At 45.2% G+C, this 19,505-nt stretch overlaps 1 protein-coding gene across 7 annotated transcripts in view; it reads left to right on the top strand.

Annotated features, from left to right (window-relative positions):
• Nucleotides 1-19,505, top strand: part of CIT (citron rho-interacting serine/threonine kinase) — a 191,451-nt gene that overhangs the window by 154,234 nt on the left and 17,712 nt on the right. For 3 of the 7 annotated variants that reach the window (XM_003832401.4, XM_003832400.6, XM_055096241.1), the window contains 13 exons: nt 1,637-1,777; nt 2,521-2,628; nt 4,245-4,407; nt 4,697-4,861; nt 8,751-8,888; nt 9,437-9,617; nt 9,791-9,882; nt 10,402-10,506; nt 10,752-10,921; nt 12,484-12,564; nt 12,718-12,853; nt 14,752-14,891; nt 18,605-18,697. In XM_003832401.4, the coding sequence (XP_003832449.1) occupies nt 1,637-1,777; nt 2,521-2,628; nt 4,245-4,407; nt 4,697-4,861; nt 8,751-8,888; nt 9,437-9,617; nt 9,791-9,882; nt 10,402-10,506; nt 10,752-10,921; nt 12,484-12,564; nt 12,718-12,853; nt 14,752-14,891; nt 18,605-18,697 (1,713 nt within the window). Of the gene's footprint in view, nt 1-1,636; nt 1,778-2,520; nt 2,629-4,244; nt 4,408-4,696; nt 4,862-8,750; nt 8,889-9,436; nt 9,618-9,790; nt 9,883-10,401; nt 10,507-10,751; nt 10,922-12,010; nt 12,056-12,483; nt 12,565-12,717; nt 12,854-14,751; nt 14,892-18,604; nt 18,698-19,505 lie in introns of all 7 variants that reach the window. The other 4 variants (XM_008957793.3, XM_055096243.1, XM_055096242.1 and 1 more) reach the window with 2 other exon arrangements.

Raw genomic sequence — 19,505 nt, 5'->3', positions numbered from 1 at the left:
TTTTTTTTTAATTTTCGTTTTTATTTTTTCAGAGACAGGGTCTTGCTCTGTCACCCAGGCTGGAATGCAGTGGCATAATCATAGCTCATTGCCACTTCGAACTCATGGGCTCAAGCCATCCTCCCACCTCAGCCTCCCAGAGTCCTGGGATTTCAGGTGTGAGCCACTGTGCCTGGCCCCAGGTGATCTTTAGTTGGTAGCTCTTCCTTTGTGGCAGTACTGTTAGGGAAAGGCAGACGGGAGGATGAGAGGGAGCACCTTAACTGAATGGAGGGAAGAAAGAAGGACAAAGGAGATGGAGAGGACAAACATTCAGTAAGCACCTACTGTATACTGGGCACTTTGTTCAATATGTCATCCAATGAGGCAAGCTAGTATACCCACTTTCAAATGAAGAAACTGAGGCTCTGAGAGGTGATAAATACAGATTTTAACAGGTATCAGTGATATGATAAGTGTAAAAGTCAGGATTTAAACCAGGGTCTGTAAGAATCCAGCATCCAGGTCTTTCTACTGCAACACGATGCCTTAGGGAATCAGCTACATGTTAAGAGGAAGGGCAGGTGAGGAATATAAATGGAAAGAAAAACAGAGGTAGAGAGAAGCAAAGAGACAGAGAGGGCCAGGAAATGCTGAGATTATCAGTGGCTCTGGGCCTGCTGGGATGGAGGAGTTTGGGGGCTGCCATAGGCCTTTTGGAATCTCCAGTGATGATGTTTATTGCTTTGAGTAGCTCTCTGTCCCTAAGTCTGCAGAGGACCCAGGCTACCAGGGAAGAGATTATTTGGGCCACACTAAGTGTAGTTAAGCTATAATCCAGGGTTTGGATAAAATCAAGCACTGTCTCATCAGGATGCCTGCTCTCTCCTGCTTTTTTAGAAACAGATGCATTTTAGGAAAAAGAACCACAAAACCAGCGTCTTTATAGCCTGTCCTATTTTCTGGTTAACTTCCATTATAAAAATTGGAGCGAGATTTGCAGCACAAAACTATTTTCAATATACTTAATTGAATTTCTTTTCTGGGTTTTACCAACACTCTGTACTGTAACTGGGATCTTCTTCTTTTCCCCCAACGTTGTAGAAATATGTCTCATGATTGTGGTTATTCATGTACTTGTTGGGGTCTCTTACCCTGATGGGACCTTTATTAAGTAAGGGATGATATGATTTCTCTTTGTGTATCCCACACTGCCTGCATGGAGTAATTTCTCATAGCAACAATTAAGATCTTGAAAACAGAAAATAAAGACATTGGAACTTAGTTGTCATGGCACTGAGTCGAACTGCCTTAGATGTCAACTCGGATGGCTCATGCCATCCAAAATATCCTCACCTTAATGTACCAAAATATCCGCAATTGGAACTCTGTCTGGGAAGGCCATCCCTGCAGCCTGGACTTCCTGTGACGGTAGGGATCCTCGAACTTGTTGGCCGGCAGAGGTTTCTGTGCAAATTCATTTTAACTGTGCTTGCATCCTTTTGGAATAGATGACAATTGGTAATTCTGAATTGAGATGATTTCAAAAGCTGTACTTCTGGTGCCATGCCTGAAATTAGTTTGAAATAGGAACAGCAGGGGAACAAATTGTATTGTGTGCAGTATCAAGCACTTCCCTGGCCCTTCTCCCCACTAGCAAGCCAAATTACAGCAGCAGATGGACCTGCAGAAAAATCACATTTTCCGTCTGACTCAAGGACTGCAAGAAGCTCTAGATCGGGCTGATCTACTGAAGACAGAAAGAAGTGACTTGGAGTATCAGCTGGAAAACATTCAGGTGAGGACTGGCAGAGGGAATCTGCTTAAAAATGGTCTGCACGGCTGGGCGCAGTGGCTCATGCCTGTAATCCCAGCACTTTGGGAGGCTGAGGAGGGCAGATCACTTGAGGTCAGGAGTTCGAGACCAGCCTGGCCAACATGGTGAAACCCCATCTCTACTAAAAATACAAAAATTAGCCTGGCGTGGTGGCGGGTGCCTGTAGTCCCAGCTACTCGGGAGACTGAGGAAGGAGAATGGCTTGAACCCGGGAGGTGGAGGTTGCAGTGGGCTGAGATCACGCCACTGCACTCCAGCCCGGGCAACAGAGCAAGACTCTGTCTCAAGAAAATAAATAAATAAATAAATAAATAAATAAATAAATAAGTCTGCAGAGGCAAAGCATGATTGTACAGTCATCTGGTAAAATGGTCAGTATCTTTGTGCTGCATATTGTGTGTATTTTCCCCAAGATTTTATTTTCAAAGATTGCAAACATTCAGAGAAGTTGGAAGATTTCTATAGTGACCATGACCTACAAGGAACCTGTTGCTATTTTTACTTTTTCACATATTTATCTATAAATATATCTTTTTTCTCTTTTGCAGTAAAATTGGACTAAATAAATACTGACTCAGTACTGTCTGTGTTGGATTTTCATATATTAGTGTCCTAACAACTTCACTTTTTAGTTTCTTAAAGTACCAACTTTAAAAGTATACTTCTGTCTGGATTTGAGGTTAGTTTGTTTTCTTGAATTTTAGGTTCTCTATTCTCATGAAAAGGTGAAAATGGAGGGGACTATTTCTCAACAAACCAAACTCATTGATTTTCTGCAAGCCAAAATGGACCAACCTGCTAAAAAGAAAAAGGTGAGTCAAAGTGTTTGAAAAGTGGGAATTGTCAGTTTCACTCATCATTCATGGCTCAGTGGACACCACTGTGATATATAATCATAGGAACATAGAAGAAAACAAAGTATACTTTTTTTGTTGTTTTATTTTGGGTTGAAAAATAGATTTTGAGATAATTATAATAGGTCTTACTGAAAGATATCAGTGATCAAGTCTAACAAACTACTTTTTGTTTATGACCATTCAAATCATAGTATCTTTGTTAAAGAAGTAATCCCTCCCCAGCCCACACACATAGCAGTTGGGGCAGAGGGATATATGCAGACAGAAAGATTTATACCAAGTCATGCATACATGACTCTAGAGGGAGTTAGCAAGTCACAAGTATGGGGCTTCAGCAGTTCAGGTCTCTCATACCACACTCCAGAAAGGACTTTAACAGTGATCTAGTCCAGTCCTTTTGATTGGCTCACAAAGAGACTAGAACTCAGGGAGCTGGGGTGACTTGCCTGAAGTGTCTGACTGGACACTTCTCCCCTCTGCCAAGTACTGAACATCCCTTTTAGATTGCAGGAGACAAATTACAAACTAGGGGCAGGGTTATACATAGTGCACATGAGAAGATTGTTTTTCATAAGCCTGATCTGTACATGCTTTCCCAAACCACTAAAGCCTTCATACTAGGTTTGGCCAGGTGTTCTCAGTTCCAGAAAAGTCTTGAAGAAGCTTGCAGTTTCCTTCCAAATGCAGAAGCATACCATAGCGGCAGTGGCAGTGGTTTTGCAGGAGAGGCCTTGATGACTTAGAATACCTAGGAGGAAGGAGTGGAGGGCTGAAGTTGACAGTTGTCTCAATATTTCCGGTGCCATCTTCGCTGTAAGGGGATGAGCACAACATTCAGAGGCCGCCTCCCACTAGACGCTGGCTACACGGGAAGGATTTTCTTGCATGCTGCGTGACTGTATATGGTTGTTATGCTTATGATATTTAATCTTTTTTATTTTAGCAGTGAACTGTTACCTGGTTATGTCACTTGATTTAGTTAGGGTGTTTCCATTTGTTATTTTTTTTAGTTACCTTTTTTTTAAGTTGCATTATTCTGTTTTCCTTTTTTTTCCATGTATAGTAAATATTTTCATTTGCATTTTTTTTTTAGTAAGCCCCTTGTTTTGACCTCATTTTAGAATTCCTTTTAAAATTTTGCTTCCTTTTACAAAACACTCATCTCTGTGTCTTGTAACTGAGCATCATGAGACATATTCCAAGGCAAGAGTGACCTCTGAACCATCTCTCCTGACTCCATACTCCATACTCTCCTGATTCCATTTTTTGAATGGGAAAGACTCAGGACATGACTCTCCTGTCTTGGCAATGCTAGAGGAAGAGGTGGTGGCCATTCAAGCATCTTTAATCCTCTTGGTGAAAACTTCCGCACCCCTATTTTTTTCAGCCGGCTGGAACGGGCTGTGGCTCAGCCTACCCTTCCCCCCCTTCACATGCCATTTTTACTAAATACACTTACAGTGAGTATGCTCCTGGCTTTTGTGGTTTGCTCCTCCCGAGTCAGATTTCCTTTAGCTAGTTTCAAGTGCCAGTTTCCAGGAGTTAGGAGATATCTCTGTTTCCATTGCTAGGGTTTATTTAGTCGACGGAAAGAGGACCCTGCTTTACCCACACAGGTTCCTCTGCAGTACAATGAGCTGAAGCTGGCCCTGGAGAAGGAGAAAGCTCGCTGTGCAGAGCTAGAGGAAGCCCTTCAGAAGACCCGCATCGAGCTCCGGTCCGCCCGGGAGGAAGGTAGGGGCTCACTCTCTCCAAAATGCTCAAGGATGTGGAAAAGGCAGAGGATTGATCTCAGTGAGATCAGCCAAGACTAACTAGCTCAGTGTCTTTGTTTATGGCCCATACGCTTTCAGACCAGACATCCCATGTCTGAAAAACGTATGGCCCCTGTGCATTGCCAAGTTGATGTGACGCATATTCTTTTGGTCTCGGGTCCTTGAAAGACAGCCCAGGGACATTCGGCTTAGTTTGGTCCTCTAGGCGACCCAGCTAACCAAAAGGCATTGTCCTGGTCTCTCTGCAGCTGCCCACCGCAAAGCAACGGACCACCCACACCCATCCACGCCAGCCACCGCGAGGCAGCAGATCGCCATGTCCGCCATCGTGCGGTCGCCAGAGCACCAGCCCAGTGCCATGAGCCTGCTGGCCCCGCCATCCAGCCGCAGAAAGGAGTCTTCAACTCCAGAGGGTACGTTGGAGTTGTATGGAAATTTCTTTTAGTCGACTAAGACATGCGGGCATATGGTAAAAATTACAAGTAATACTAGGGGTTAAAGATTAAAAAGTCAGTCTTGGCCAGGCACGGTGGCTCACACCTGTAACCCCAGCACTTTGGGAGGCCGAGGTGGGCGGATCACCTGAAGTTGGGAGCTCAAGACCAGCCTGACCAACATGGAGAAACCCCGTCTCTACTAAAAATGCAAAATTAGCTGAGCATAGTGGTGTATGCCTGTAATCCTAGCTACTCGGGAGGCTGAGGCAGGAGAATTGCTTGAATCCGGGAGGCGGAGGTTGCGGTAGCCGAGATTGCGCCATTGCACTCCAGCCTGGGCAACAAGAGGGAAACTCCATCTCAAAAAAAAAAAAAAAAAAAAAGAAGTCAGTCTCCTGGCTCCCCATCCTCAGTGTTGGTTCATATATGTGACCACATGTCTATATCATTCATGTATCTTACATTGTGTGATTATATTTAAAGAATATGAGAAAATAGGCTGGGCGTGGTGGCTCACGCCAGTAATCCCAGCACTTTGGGGCGCTGAGGCAGGTGGATCACCTGAGGTCAGGAGTTTGAGACCAGCCTGGCCAACATGGTGAAACCTCATTTCTACTAAAAATACAAAAATTAGCTGGGTGTGGTAGCATTCTCCTGAAGTCCCAGCTACTTGGGAGGCTAAGGCAGTAGAATCATTGGAACCCAGGAGGTGGAGGTTGCAGTGAGCCGAGATCACCCCACTGCACTCCAGCCTGGGTGATAAAGTGAGACTCCATCTCAAAAAAAAAGAAAAGAAAAGAAAAAAGAATATGAAAAAATAAGCACATCTCTCTCTCAGGCCTTTTTTCTTTTATAAATATTATAGTGGTGGCTCACGCCTGTAATCCCAGCACTTTGGGAGGCTGAGGTGGGCGGATCACCTGAGGTTGGGAGTTCGAGACTAGCCTGACCAACATGGAGAAACCCTGTCTCTACTAAAAATACAAAATTAGCCGGGTGTGGTGGTGCATGCCTGTAATCCCAGTTACCTGGGAGGCTGAGGCAGGAGAACTGTTTGAACCTGGGAGGCAGAGGTTTGCAGTGAGCCAAGATAAAGCCATTGCACTCCAGTCTGGGCAACAAGACTGAAACTCTGTCTCAAAAACAAAAACAAAAAAACATAAGCTTATCTCTCAGGCCTTTTTTCTCTTATAAATATCATAGCACACTACAGTATACACTGCAAGACACCTTCATTTCATTAAAGTGCTATCTTAGAGGTTTCACATTAGTACATAAGGACCTACCCCATTCTTTCAGAGAACCACACAGTATTCTGTGGTGTGAGCATGCAATTCACCTGTTAAGCCAGGCTCCTGTTGATGGCCATTTAGGTTGTTTCCAATCCCTTGTTACTGTAAACAGCTTGCAGAGGACATCCTGTGCCTCTGTGGGTGTTGTGCCTGGAGAAATTCCTGGGAAATGAATCATTGGGTTAAAGGTCATGTACATTTTGAGTGCTGATAGTTTGTGCCAATGTTTATTTCTACCAACAGTGTGAGGAGTTTTCTTGCTGGTCTCAAATGTACTCCATTTACCTAGAGATTAAAAGGACTTAAGAAAAGGCCAAGGAAGCTGTTTGGAATGTCTTAGGAACACTAGGGTAGAGCTGTGGTTTAGCAATCATGGCATTGCAATCAAACCTGTTTTGGTTGTAAACCAGATGGTGTTTTCTTGTTGCTGTTGTTTTTCTTTAGCCTGAAGTCATTTTCTTCCTCCTGTGTTTATATAACTCCTTGAATCAAAGAGCTTTACTTTTTTTTTTGTTTGTTTGTTTGTTTTGAGACAGAGTCTCGCTCTGTCGCCCAGGCTTGGAGAGCAGTGGTGCAATCTTGGCTCACTGCAACCTCTGCCTCCCAGGCTCAAGCGATTCTCATGCCTCAGCTTCCTGAGTAGCTGGGATTATAGGCATGCGCCACCATGCCTGGCTAATATTTTTATTTTTAGTAGAGATAGGGTTTCACCATGTTGGCCAGGCTGGTCTTGAACTCCTGACCTCAAGCAATCCGCTTGCCTTGGCCTCCCAGAGTGCTGGCATTACAGGTTTGAGCCACTGTGCCCAGCCCAAGAGCTTTACTTTTAAACTCATTAAAATGGTGATGACAAGATAGAGGAAAGCATTGCTTCTGGCTGTGGTGTCCACTGAAATGTCCCTGAATAGTGATAGTACTACAGTATATTGCTCCTTTGTGTATACTGCACCACACAGTTTCAAAGTGCATTCCTGTTACTTATTCCTTGCACCTTTCCAAGAAAGGAAGGGGGGTGATATTGTAAGGAGAGCCTACCGTATAGTCAGTCAATCTCCTACCAGTAACATGTTCTTAAAGCCTGATTCCTAATCACTGGATAATGGAGATTTTAAGTTGAGTCTTATAAATCTAGATGCATCTGTTAGTGTTAATAGTTTCAAAATCTGTAACTAACCTGTTCTAATGGTTTTAACAGTTTCATTCAGATGTAATTTGCATACCATACAGTTCGCTCATTAAAAATGTACAATTCAGTCTTTTTCAGTAAGTTTACAGGGTTGTGTAACCCTCATCACATTCTAATTTTTGAACAATTTTGACACCCCCCCACCCAAAAAATACTCCATACACATTATCAGTCCCCCGCCATTCTCCTTCCACTAATGTTCTTCTTAGCAACCACCAGTCTACTTTCTGTCTCTGTCGATCTGCTCTCTTAGACATTTCATAAAGATGAATCATACTGCATGCGGCCTTTGTGTCTGGCTTCTTTCATGGAATGTAATGTTTTCAAGGTTCACCCATGTTGTAGCATGTATCAGAACTTCATTCCTTTCATGGCTGAATAATACTCCATTGTGTAGATGGCACATCTGATTATCCATTAATCCATTTTCATTAGTCCATTTTCACACTGCTGATAAAGACATGCCCAAGACTGGGTAATTTATAAAGAAAAAGAGGTGTAATAGACTCACAGTTCCATGTGGCTGGGGAGGCCTCCCAATCATGGTGGAAGGCAAAAGGCATGTCTCATGTGGCGGTGACAAAAGAGAATAAGAACCAAGCGAGAGGGGTTTCCCCTTATAAAACTATCAGATCTTATTCACTACCACAAGAACAGTATGGGGGAAACCACCCGCATGATTCAGTTATCTCCCACCAAGTCCCTCCCAACACATGGGAATTATGGCAGCTGCAATTCAAGATGAGATTTGGGTGGGGACGCAGCCAAACCATATCACCATTGATGGACATTTGTGTTGTTTTCACTTTGTAGTTGTCATAAATTATGCTGCTGTGAACATTTATGTACAGATTTTTGTGGGTACATATGTTTTCAGTCCCCTTGGATATATAGCCAGGAGCGGAATTGCTGGGTCCTGGGGTAACTATGTTTAACCTTTTACAGAACTACCAGACTGAGTTCCAAAGTGGCTGCACCATTTTTACATTCTCACCAGGAATGTGTGAGGGTTCCAGTTTCTCCACATCGTCATCAACACTTATCTTCCTTTTTTTAGACTGTAGACATCCTAGTGGTTGTGAAGTGGTGTCTGCTTGGGGTTTTGATTCGCATCTCTCTAACGACTAATAATGTTGAGCATCTTTTCATTTGCTTGTTGGCCATTTATCCTCTTCGGGGAGGTGTCTATTTAAATTCTTGGCCCATTTTAAAATTGGGTTGTCCTTTTATTATTGAGTTGTAAGAGTTCTTTATGTATTCTAGATATGAGTCCCTTATCAGAGATTTGATTTGCAAGTATTTTTTCCCTTTCTGTGGGTTGTCTTTTCACTTTCCTGATGGGATCATTTGCAGTACTCTAATGATTTTTTAAAACATTTTCCTCCAGAATTTAGTCGGCGTCTTAAGGAACGCATGCACCACAATATTCCTCACCGATTCAACGTAGGACTGAACATGCGAGCCACAAAGTGTGCTGTGTGTCTGGATACCGTGCACTTTGGACGCCAGGCATCCAAATGTCTCGGTAAGATCAGTAGTTGTGCATCTGTGCTGGGCACCTGTGCATCTCCAGCTTAAAAACTCTATCAGGTGGAGGTGATTTTTTTCTAACTCATCATATAGTGCATTCATTTTCGAGCTTCTTATTTCAGTAGGAGGATGCTATTTTTCCCCTGTTGAAGCTGTGAGTTTATATATGTCTGCAGCTCATGACTCCAGCCTGCTGCTCAAAGTGCCTTAGGCTTTGCTAATTTCCAGCCCCTTTTTGTCAGGCTGGTCTCTCCCTACCTTTCTGCTGACTCCAACTGAAACATGCAAACGTGTTCTTTACACACCTGTTTGTGGGCGGCCTGGATTGAAGCCTGGAAAACTGGGTCAAGAGCACTTGGCACTTTTGTTTTCCCTTTCTGCAGGGGCCTGGCACCAGGGGAAGCTCAGGAGACTACCTGCAAGCCAGGGCCAGACTCTCTGGGCCCGGCTGGGGTAGAGAAGCCCAGGGGTTGGCTGGCAGAGGAAGGGAAGGGTCCGGGGTCGGCTGAGCATGCCCTCAGGTTGCTCACTGTTCTTCCCTAGAATGTCAGGTGATGTGTCACCCCAAGTGCTCCACGTGCTTGCCAGCCACCTGCGGCTTGCCTGCTGAATATGCCACACACTTCACCGAGGCCTTCTGCCGTGACAAAATGAACTCCCCAGGTCTCCAGACCAAGGAGCCCAGCAGCAGCTTGCACCTGGAAGGGTGGATGAAGGTGCCCAGGTACCATGGCAGGGTGGCTTGGGCTGGAGCAGGTGCTGCCACAAGCCACTCTGTCCCTGATGTTTTCTAGGGAAGTGTCTTTTCTAGGAACTCTGCCACCCCCTCATCCTATCCTCCAGCCGGATGTTTCTTCTGAGTTCAGACATTTTTCTTTTCCATCTTTCTTTCCCCAGGAATAACAAACGAGGACAGCAAGGCTGGGACAGGAAGTACATTGTCCTGGAGGGATCAAAAGTCCTCATTTATGACAATGAAGCCAGAGAAGGTAAATTAATAATTCAGGGGGAAGGTCATTGCACGTGGCTAACCCAGGTCTCCCCAGTGCTGGCGCGAAGGCTTTGTTTTTTGGACTGCCTTGCAAGCCTTCTACGCTTTTCCATTTTTGAAACTTACAAACCAAATGACTTCTCTAAAGGTTATTGGTGCGATACTCACATCTATAGGTCTCCCCCCTGAAGAACCCGCAGGGCGCTGCCCTGAAGATTCCACCTGCTAATACACCTTCCGAGAACTTCTGCCTCAGTCAACTAACCCATAAATCCGCATCGTCATCAGAAATTTGACTGTGCTACTCATCTGACACACTTTATTTTTTTTTATCTTCCCTCTCTGCCTTCTCTGCACACCTCTGTCCCTTCCTTGTTCTCGTGCGCCTCTCTTTACACACGTACCCTGTCTCTCTCTCTCCCTTGCTGTCTCTCTCGCTCTCTCTTCTCCTCTCTTCTCCCCTTGTTCTTGTTCCTGTTCTTTTGTTTTTCTTTCTGCCCTTCCTCTTTGCACCAAGCTGGACAGAGGCCGGTGGAAGAATTTGAGCTGTGCCTTCCCGACGGGGATGTATCTATTCATGGTGCCGTTGGTGCTTCCGAACTCGCAAATACAGCCAAAGCAGGTGAGGAGGAGCCGGAGGAGCCCCGCCCTGGAGGTGGGCCGGGCTTGGCCAATCAGCAGGGACAGAAGGGGTGGTACAGGGAAGATTGGCTCTGCAAAGGAGGCCCATCTTCCTCCGCTCCCCGCCTTGGCGGTAACTGGGATTTGCGTGGTTTGGTGGGCATCTTTGATCTCTCAGGCCCGTCCCTCCCAGTGGGAACGGGGGAAATCCACACGCAATCCTGTGCTCTCTGTGAAATCTCCTAGATGTCCCATACATACTGAAGATGGAATCTCACCCGCACACCACCTGCTGGCCCGGGAGAACCCTCTACTTGCTAGCTCCCAGCTTCCCTGACAAACAGCGCTGGGTCACCGCCTTAGAATCAGTTGTCGCAGGTGGGAGAGTTTCTAGGGAAAAAGCAGAAGCTGATGCTGTGAGTATGAAAACGGGCCCTGGAGGTTGTCTTTGTAAAGGGGGCTGACTTGGTAACTGGTGTTAACGACGAGAATCCCATTGGCCATTTTGACTCCCCTCAGACACTCTCTCTGAGGGCTGATGGCTCTAGACTGTGTCATGGCCAGGAGTCTGGTGGTGATGAAGGCACAAGCACCAAAGTAGCTTGTGTGGCATCATGATCCATTTAGATTGTGGGAATCAGGGATGCGGTGGCTCATGCCTGTGGTCCCAGTGACCCAGGAGGCCAAGGCAGGAGGATCACTCGAGCCCAGGAGTTTGAAACCAGACTGGGCAAGATAGCAAGATCCCATCTCTTAAAAAAAGAAAAAGAAAGAAAGAAAGTTAGCCAGGTGTGGTGACATGCACCTGTAGTTCCAGCTAGTAGGGAGGCTGAGGCCGGCGGATCGCCCAGGAGTTTGAGGCTGCAGTGAGCTACGATTGTGCCACTGTACTCCAGCCTGGGCAACAGAGCGAGGCATGGACTGTAAAAACAAAGGAAAAAGAATGGGGGAATCGGCATCAGTAGCCTACTCTGGTGGCATTGTAGACCTTGGTTGTGGCGATGCAGCAGCAAATGTACTTATAAGGAAATCCTCTCTCCTGTTTACTCAAATGAGTTTGTCTGGTTTGAAGGCTTGAGTTAGAAGCACTTTGGCCACGAAGCAGCACAATAGGCTGCCGGCAGCTGCGTCCCCTCCAGGAAGGCTTTTCATAAGCATCTCAGTTGTTTTTGCAGTATTTGCTCTTCCGTAGGCAGGTTTGGAGTCCTACTTATCCTTAAGCTGTTAGAAACGTAGGTGTGCTGTGATTGGCATCACCCCACCTAAAATGTTCCAGGATACAAACAGTGCTCATTGCTCATTGACGTTTGCTCCAGCGAAGACCAAACAGCTCTTTTCAGACTCTTCACTCCTAATAAACACTTTATGTGTCAGCAATTGGCAGATTCTTAACCACAAGCCTCCTGAAAAGGGCTTTACTCAGTGGTTAGACCTGTTTGGATGACTTGTTGGTCGTTTCACACATGAGCCTTTTACTGAAATCCTTGTTAATATGTGTACAATAGGCCCGCGACTGTGTTTCTTACGAGCTTCTGCCTGCCTGGGTTCAGGTAAAGAGATGCCAAGGCGTGCTGGCTCGCTGCTAACACGGCGCCTTTGCACTTCTGCTGCAGCCTCATGGGGGAAGGAGTCTTTCATGTGTCTTATTAACCCTGCGCAGGTGAAATCTCCTTAGCTTCAGCTTATTTCTTATCACAGAATAGCTTTCCATGTCTTCTACGCTCCCTTATTTCTGCATCCCAGCCAAGTTATAACTCAGATGCTAATTAACAGCTGCCCCAGAGATACCAATAGCACTCGCATTTTGCATTTGGAGCTCAGATCAAAATACGGGCTGAGCTAAGAGCATATGTGCGTTTCTGAGCATTTCCAGGAATAACTTGGCCTTAACCTTCTCTTGGTTTCTCTGGATGGTTTGGTCATAAACAGATCAGCCTCATGATGTCTTCTGTTTTTCTTTTCTTTCACCTATGAAAAGAAACTGCTTGGAAACTCCCTGCTGAAACTGGAAGGTGATGACCGTCTAGACATGAACTGCACACTGCCCTTCAGTGACCAGGTAATGCTTGCATGGGCACGGCCAGCTGGTGTCTGGTTACAGCCACACCCCATCAAGAAAGAAAGGGCTGTGGAGGCCTTGTTGCTCTTACTAGAGATTGTTCTGGTGACGTGACCGTGCTTATGTTCTGCCTTCGGACTTCTGCCCTTGCAGGTGGTGTTGGTGGGCACCGAGGAAGGGCTCTACGCCCTGAATGTCTTGAAAAACTCCCTAACCCATGTCCCAGGAATTGGAGCAGTCTTCCAAATTTATATTATCAAGGACCTGGAGAAGCTACTCATGATAGCAGGTGTGAGGCCAAGGACATGGTGTTTTTTCTTTACTTTCAAGGGAGCCAATATGTTGAAGCCACGTTTCATGCTCGTAAAACACAAAATAGTAGAGAGGAGCCGTTGTAGCTCTTATCTCTGTGTCCCCATAGATGCCCAAGCCTCAGCTAATGGACCCCCTCTGTCCAGATTGAGTTCCCTTCCAGTATCCAGTTTAGCACAGTCTGACATTCCCAAAGAACATCCCACTGTTAGGCCAAGTGAAGAGTGCTAAGCCTCAAAGACTCTCTAAAGCCAAACCCTTTGTCCTGATTGCAACGAAACCACTGTGGGCCCTGACCTTCTGAGAGCTTGCTTGCTCTGTTAACTCTGTGATCTCTCTCAAGTCACCATTTGCTAATATTTTGTCATAATTTTTTTCTCTGTCTTCTTAACACACACACACACACACACTCTCTCTCTCTCTCTCTCTCTCTTTACTGAACCATTTGAGAGTTAGTTGCAGGTATGACGCCAAGTTCTTCAGTATATCAACCTAAGGATTGAAGACATTCTGTCACATAACCAGGGTACAATTTATTTCTCTCTGTGTTAGTGACATTATTTTTAAAGGGGAAAACAGTAATATATCAATTCAGTGTTCAAAACAACAACAGTTAGGTCTTGTTTCAGGCATGGCTGGATCCAGGGACTGACATACTATGGACAAGAACTGGCCTTTCTTAATCTCAGCTCTTTTTCCTCCGTCTCTTCCTCTCTTCCTTATTTTATTCTTTAGAGCAGTTTTAGATTCACAGCAAAATTGAAAGGTACAGAGAGTTCCCATATACCCCCATTCTCATATATGCATAGCCTCCCCCACTGCCAACATCCCCCACCAGAGTGATACGTTTGTTAGAGTCAGTGAACCTACATTGATACATTGACAGTGACACATCGTTGTCACCCCAAGTCTACAGTTTACATTATAGAGTTCTTTCTTGGTGGTATACATTCTATGGGTTTTGAAAAACATATAATGACATGTATCCACACATAGAGTATCATTTAGAATAGTTTCACATACTGTAATTTTTGCATTTAGGAAATTTACCCTTACTATAATACAAGTATCCGCTATGCTGCCCATAGTTGGATTTTACCTGTGGCTTCTATAATGTCCCCGAATTTGCATTGCATTTAATCATGTCTCTCTAGTCTCCTTTAATCTGAACGGTTCCTCAGCCTTTTGTCTCTCCTGACATCCACATATTTGGATAGTCTAAGTCTGTTTTTTCATAGAATGCCTCCTCATTCCTCCCTCACACATTCGTTCTTTACTTTGCTGGGGAGCATGTTTGAAAGTACAGTTCACATTCTCCAATTTTATGTCTGCAGAATTCCACCCTCCTCAGAATCTTGACTAAAAGGCCAAATGTTATTGTCTTAGATTTAAATCATGGACTTGGGCCGGGCATGGTGGCTCACGCCTGTAATTTCAGCACTTTGGGAGGCTGAGGCGGGCAGATCACAAGGTCAGGAGTTTGAGACCAGCCTGACCAACATGGTGAAACCCCGTCTCTACTAAAAATACAAAAAAAAAAATTAGCCAGGCGTGGTAGCATGCACCTGTAATCCCAGCTACTCAGGAGGCTGAGGCAGGAGAATTGCTTGAACCCAGGAGGCAGAGGTTTTAGTGAGCCGAGATTGCACCATTGCACTCCAGTGTGGGCAACAGAGCAAGACTCTGTCTCAAAAATTTAAAAAAAAAAAATAAATAAATCATGGACCTAAAATGTGTTTATATGGATTTGTGGAAAACTCAGATCATCTGTGTGGCCTCTTGTGACTTTTACTTGTGACTAGAACTAGAACCACCATCCCGTACCTTTACTTAACGGCTTCACGCTGACGAGAGGTTGTTCCTTTTCCTGTTCAGGAGAAGAGCGGGCACTGTGTCTTGTGGACGTGAAGAAAGTGAAACAGTCCCTGGCCCAGTCCCACCTGCCTGCCCAGCCCGACATCTCACCCAACATTTTTGAAGCTGTCAAGGGCTGCCACTTGTTTGGGGCAGGCAAGGTAAGCTCCCCTCAGAGTCCTAGCTGGTGGAATGTTCTGGAAATTGACACTACCTCTCTTCCCACAGAGCTCATTGATTTGACCTTCAAGATAGTGTCAACTTAAATAACAAACAGAGAGGGGCTCTCTGAAAGAAAAGAGATTGATTTGGGAACAGGGCTTTGCAATGGGAATACATGTGCCATTGTAAACTATGTGGGTATCTAGGGAGATAAAGGAAGACAGAGGTTTGTAAGTGAGGATTCCATAGTCTTTTTGAAATAATTATCCTTGGCTTCAAAGATTAATAACAAGACTGACGCTTGTCTAAGGTTGGACAGGTAGTCACTGGGCGGATGTCCTTGCAGAAGTATTTTTTGTGTAAGATTGCAATGGCCTGGCCGGGCGCGGTGGCTCATGCCTGTAATCCCAGCACTTTGGGAGGCCGAGGCAGGTGGATCACGAGGTCAAGAGATCAAGACCATCCTGGCCAACATGGTGAAACCCCGTCTCTACTAAAAATACAAAAATTAGCTGGGCATGGTGGCAGGCGCCTGTAATCCCAGCTACTCGGGAGGCTGAGGGAGGAGAATGACTTGAACCCAGGAGGCGGAGGTTGCAGTGAGCCGAGATTGCGCCACCGCACTCCAGCCTGGTGACAGGGGAAAAAAGAACAGATTGCAATGGCCTTTGTGGTTTTCGTCGAGTCTCTTTTTTATCAGGCACACAAGTGTGAGAATCCTCTCTTCATGGCCTCCTCCTGCTCTAATGTCAGCGTTTTGTTAACATTGGCAGCTCCATTTTGATTCTGACAACTTTCACAATTGTACATCCTCAAACTAGGTTAAATTTCTGTTGCCTCCTTTAGGCACGTGAAATAATTTGTGTAGCCATGAAATTTGTACAGGTTTTGAATCTAAAATAAATGTCTGAGAGCAAAATGGGAATAAAATTAACAAAACTAGAAGGATGATCCATAATTTAAAAATAAGTGTGTGTGCATGTGCATGTGTATGTCTGCTGTGTCTGTGAGAGAGTGATGAACCTTAAAAAAAATCTAATGTGGATCTCCATGTCTGAACTAGATGAAAGTATGTTTCATTACTAGAAATTTAAAAATTCGAATTTATGACATTTACATAACAAAGTCAGTTCATGAGAACTCAAGTTAATTCATTTGTAGCTTCTGGCATATTGAAAAGTGGCACATAAAATACCTTTGTTTGCTTCTTTAATCAAAAAGTCAAAAAATAACAGATGCTGGTGAGGTCGTGGAGAAAAAGGAACACTTATACATTGTTGGTGGGAGTATAAATTAGTTCAACCATTGTGGAAGACAGTGTGGGGATCCTCAAAGACCTAAAAATGGAAATACCATTCAACCCAGCAATCCCATTACTGGGTATATACCCAAAGGAATATAAATCATTCTATTATAAAGTCACATGCATGTGTATGTTCATTGCAGCCTACTCATAATAGCAAAGACATGGAATCCACCTAAATGCCCATCAATGGTAGACTGGATAAAGAAAATGTGGTACATATACACCATGGAATATTATGCAGCTCTAAAAAAGAATGAGATCATGTCCTTTGCAGGAACATGGATGGAGCTGTAGGCCATTATCCTAAGCAAACTAATGCAGGAACAGAAAAACAAATACCACATGTTTTCACTTATAAGTGGGAGCTGAATGATGAGAACACATGGACACATAGAGGGGAACACACACTCTGGGGCCCATCAGAGGGTGGAGGGTGGGAGGAGGGAGGGGATCGGGAAAAATAACTAATGGATACTAGGCTTAATATGCAGGTGATGAAATAACCTGTACAACAAACCCCCATGACATGAGTTTATTGATACAACAAACCTGCACATGTGCCTGTGAACTTAAAAGTTAAAGTAGAAAATAATAAAAAAGAGTGTTTGCGGGTATATATACATGTACATGTATAACTTTAATTAAGTCTGAATCAGGTGTTTATAGACCCCCTGAGGCTACTGGCGTTCTGCTGTTGAAAACCATCGCATTTTGACCCTCAGAAGAGAGCACACTGCACATTTGTTCATTCAGCCGCTCAATCAACATTTTTTTTTTTTTTGACACAGAGTCTTGCTCTGTCACCCAGGCTGGAGCACAGCGGCATGATCTTGGCTCACTGTAGCCTCTGCCTCCCGGCTTTAAGCGATTCTCCCTCTTCAGCCTCCCAAGTAGCTGGGACTACAGGCACGCACCATCACAGCAGGCCAATTTTTGTATTTTTAGTAGAGACAGGGTTTGACCATGTTGGCCAGGCTAGTCTCGAACTCCTGGCCTCAGGTGATCCACCCACCTTGGCCTCCCAAAGTGCTGGGATTACAGGCACGAGCCACTGCACCTGGCCAAAATTTTTTTTTTTTTTTTTTTTTTTTGAGACGAGTCTCACTCTGTCACCCAGGCTGGAATGCAGTGGTGTGATCTTGGCTCACTGCAGCCTCTGCCTCCCGGGTTCAAGTGATTCTCCTGCCTCAGCCTCCTGAGTAACTGGGATTACAGGCATGCCCACCATGCCCAGCTAATAAAAATTAGTTTTTTAAATTAGAAATTATTTTCATTCTAATATCTGAACTGTTCAAAAAATGTATGGAACATATATGTAAATCATAAAGCCTAATAATGTCATAAGCATCCACACACTCACTACCCAGTCCAAGAAATAGAACATGGCTAACAATTTCCCTTTTCTTGTGTGTTCCTCCCTTATCCCGGCCCATCTTCATTCTCCCACTGTACCAGCTGCTGACCTTCGTGCCAGGACTAATTTGAGCAGTAAGCCTCATTTGGTGAATGATAAACATCTGGTTGTAGCAGGAGACGTTAAAAGGGTTTCAGCTGTTCTAGAAAAAGAGTGTTTTGATGTAGAACTCTGCACGTGTATGAGTTCTTAGCTAAGAACTTTTCCTTTTGGATTGAAATTTTCTCTAAATGTGGGCTGGGTGTGGTGGTTCACACTTGTAATCCCAGCACTTTGGGAGGCCGAGGCAGGTGGATCACTTGAGGCCAGGAGTTCGAGACCAGCCTGGCCAACATGGCAAAACCCCATCTGTACTTAAAATACAAAAATTGGCCAGGCATGGTGGTGCGCACCTGTAGTCCCAGCTACTTGGGAGGCTGAGGTGGGAGAATGGCTTGAAGCCGGGAGGTGGAGGCTGCAGTGAGCCGAGATCATGCCACTGCACTCCAGCCTGGGCGACAGAGTGAGACTCCGTCTCAGAAGAAAAGAAATTTTCTCTAAATTCGTTTAGCAGTCTCTACCACCTTTCCTCTCCCCTCCCTCATTCTGTCTTCTCCCTCCTCACAAGGTAAGTTTGTCAAAAGATTCTGTCTCCAGCAGAAGGCACATGTGTGGGAAAGGTGTGTGGTGTCAGGTGCCTCCCTGAGGCCTTCTCTGGATCCCAGGTAAAGCCTTGGTTCTCGACCAGGGGTAATTCTGCCTTACCAGGGGACATTTGGTAATGGCTGGAGACATTTTTGATTGTCACACATTGAAGTGCTGCAGGCATCTAGTGGGTCAAGGCCAGGGATACTGCTCATATCCTGCGATGCCCAGGACAGCCCTCCCCCCACCACACAGAATGATCTGGTCTGAATCATCAATGGCGCTGAGCCTGAGAGCTTTTCCTAGTTTTGCCCCACAGCCGGTATCACACTGGTGACAGTCTTTTTCTTTTCTTGGTTGCTTTTCAGATTGAGAACGGGCTCTGCATCTGTGCAGCCATGCCCAGCAAAGTCGTCATTCTCCGTTACAACGAAAACCTCAGCAAATACTGCATCCGGAAAGTAAGTCCTGGGCCTTGCCTTGGTTGAACGTGGGAAAGCCAGTCCTGCTCTCTCAGCGAGCCAGTGTGGAAAGTGCACTGTCCTGGGACACAGCCTGTACTGGGTTCCTTCCACCCTGCGGGCCTTTAGCCTGGGGTGACCTCTGTCGTCAGCGAGATCCTTCCTTTGTGGAGGATTCCCCAGGGCCACTAGTAGCTGCGGTTTCCCTCCTGCTTTTCTTCTCACATTTGCGAACTGCCTCCCCATCCAGCCCAGTGAGTTCAGCCTTTGTTTGAACAGAAAGTTGACTGATAGGAAAAACCAGTGGAAAAAAAAAAAGGGGGGGCTCTTTCTAAGATCCTAGCAGTCCCAGGTAGCACTTATCAGAATCTTTCTCAAATTCTAGAGGTGTCTATTAATATAACCTTCTGCAATAACCAGTGCTAGCAGTATTTTGATATGTAATTAGGGAGCTGCTTCTTTTCGGAGCAGAGTGAGCTGTGATGATGACTGCAATATGGACGAGATGTGTGTTAGATCCTTAAATCTGCCTGGCTTCTGGAGAATGCTGTCTGATGTCCCTACCTAGGAGTGTCCCACTCCTCCTAAGCCTGATGTATTTCTGGTGCTTTCATGATTAGTCTCAGAAATGAAATGAGGCTGGGCATGTTGGCTCACGCCTATAATCCCAGCACTTTGGGAGGCCGAGGAGGGTGGATCACTTGAGGTCAGGAGTTTGAGACCAGCCTGGCCAACATGGTGAAACCCTGTCTCTACTAAAAATACAAAAATTAGCCGGGCATGGTGGCGGGTGCTTGTTATCTCAGCT

The sequence above is a fragment of the Pan paniscus genome, chromosome 10 (assembly GCF_029289425.2).
Source record: "Pan paniscus chromosome 10, NHGRI_mPanPan1-v2.0_pri, whole genome shotgun sequence".
NCBI lineage: Eukaryota > Metazoa > Chordata > Mammalia > Primates > Hominidae > Pan > Pan paniscus.
This window is presented reverse-complemented; position numbering and strand designations above follow the sequence as displayed.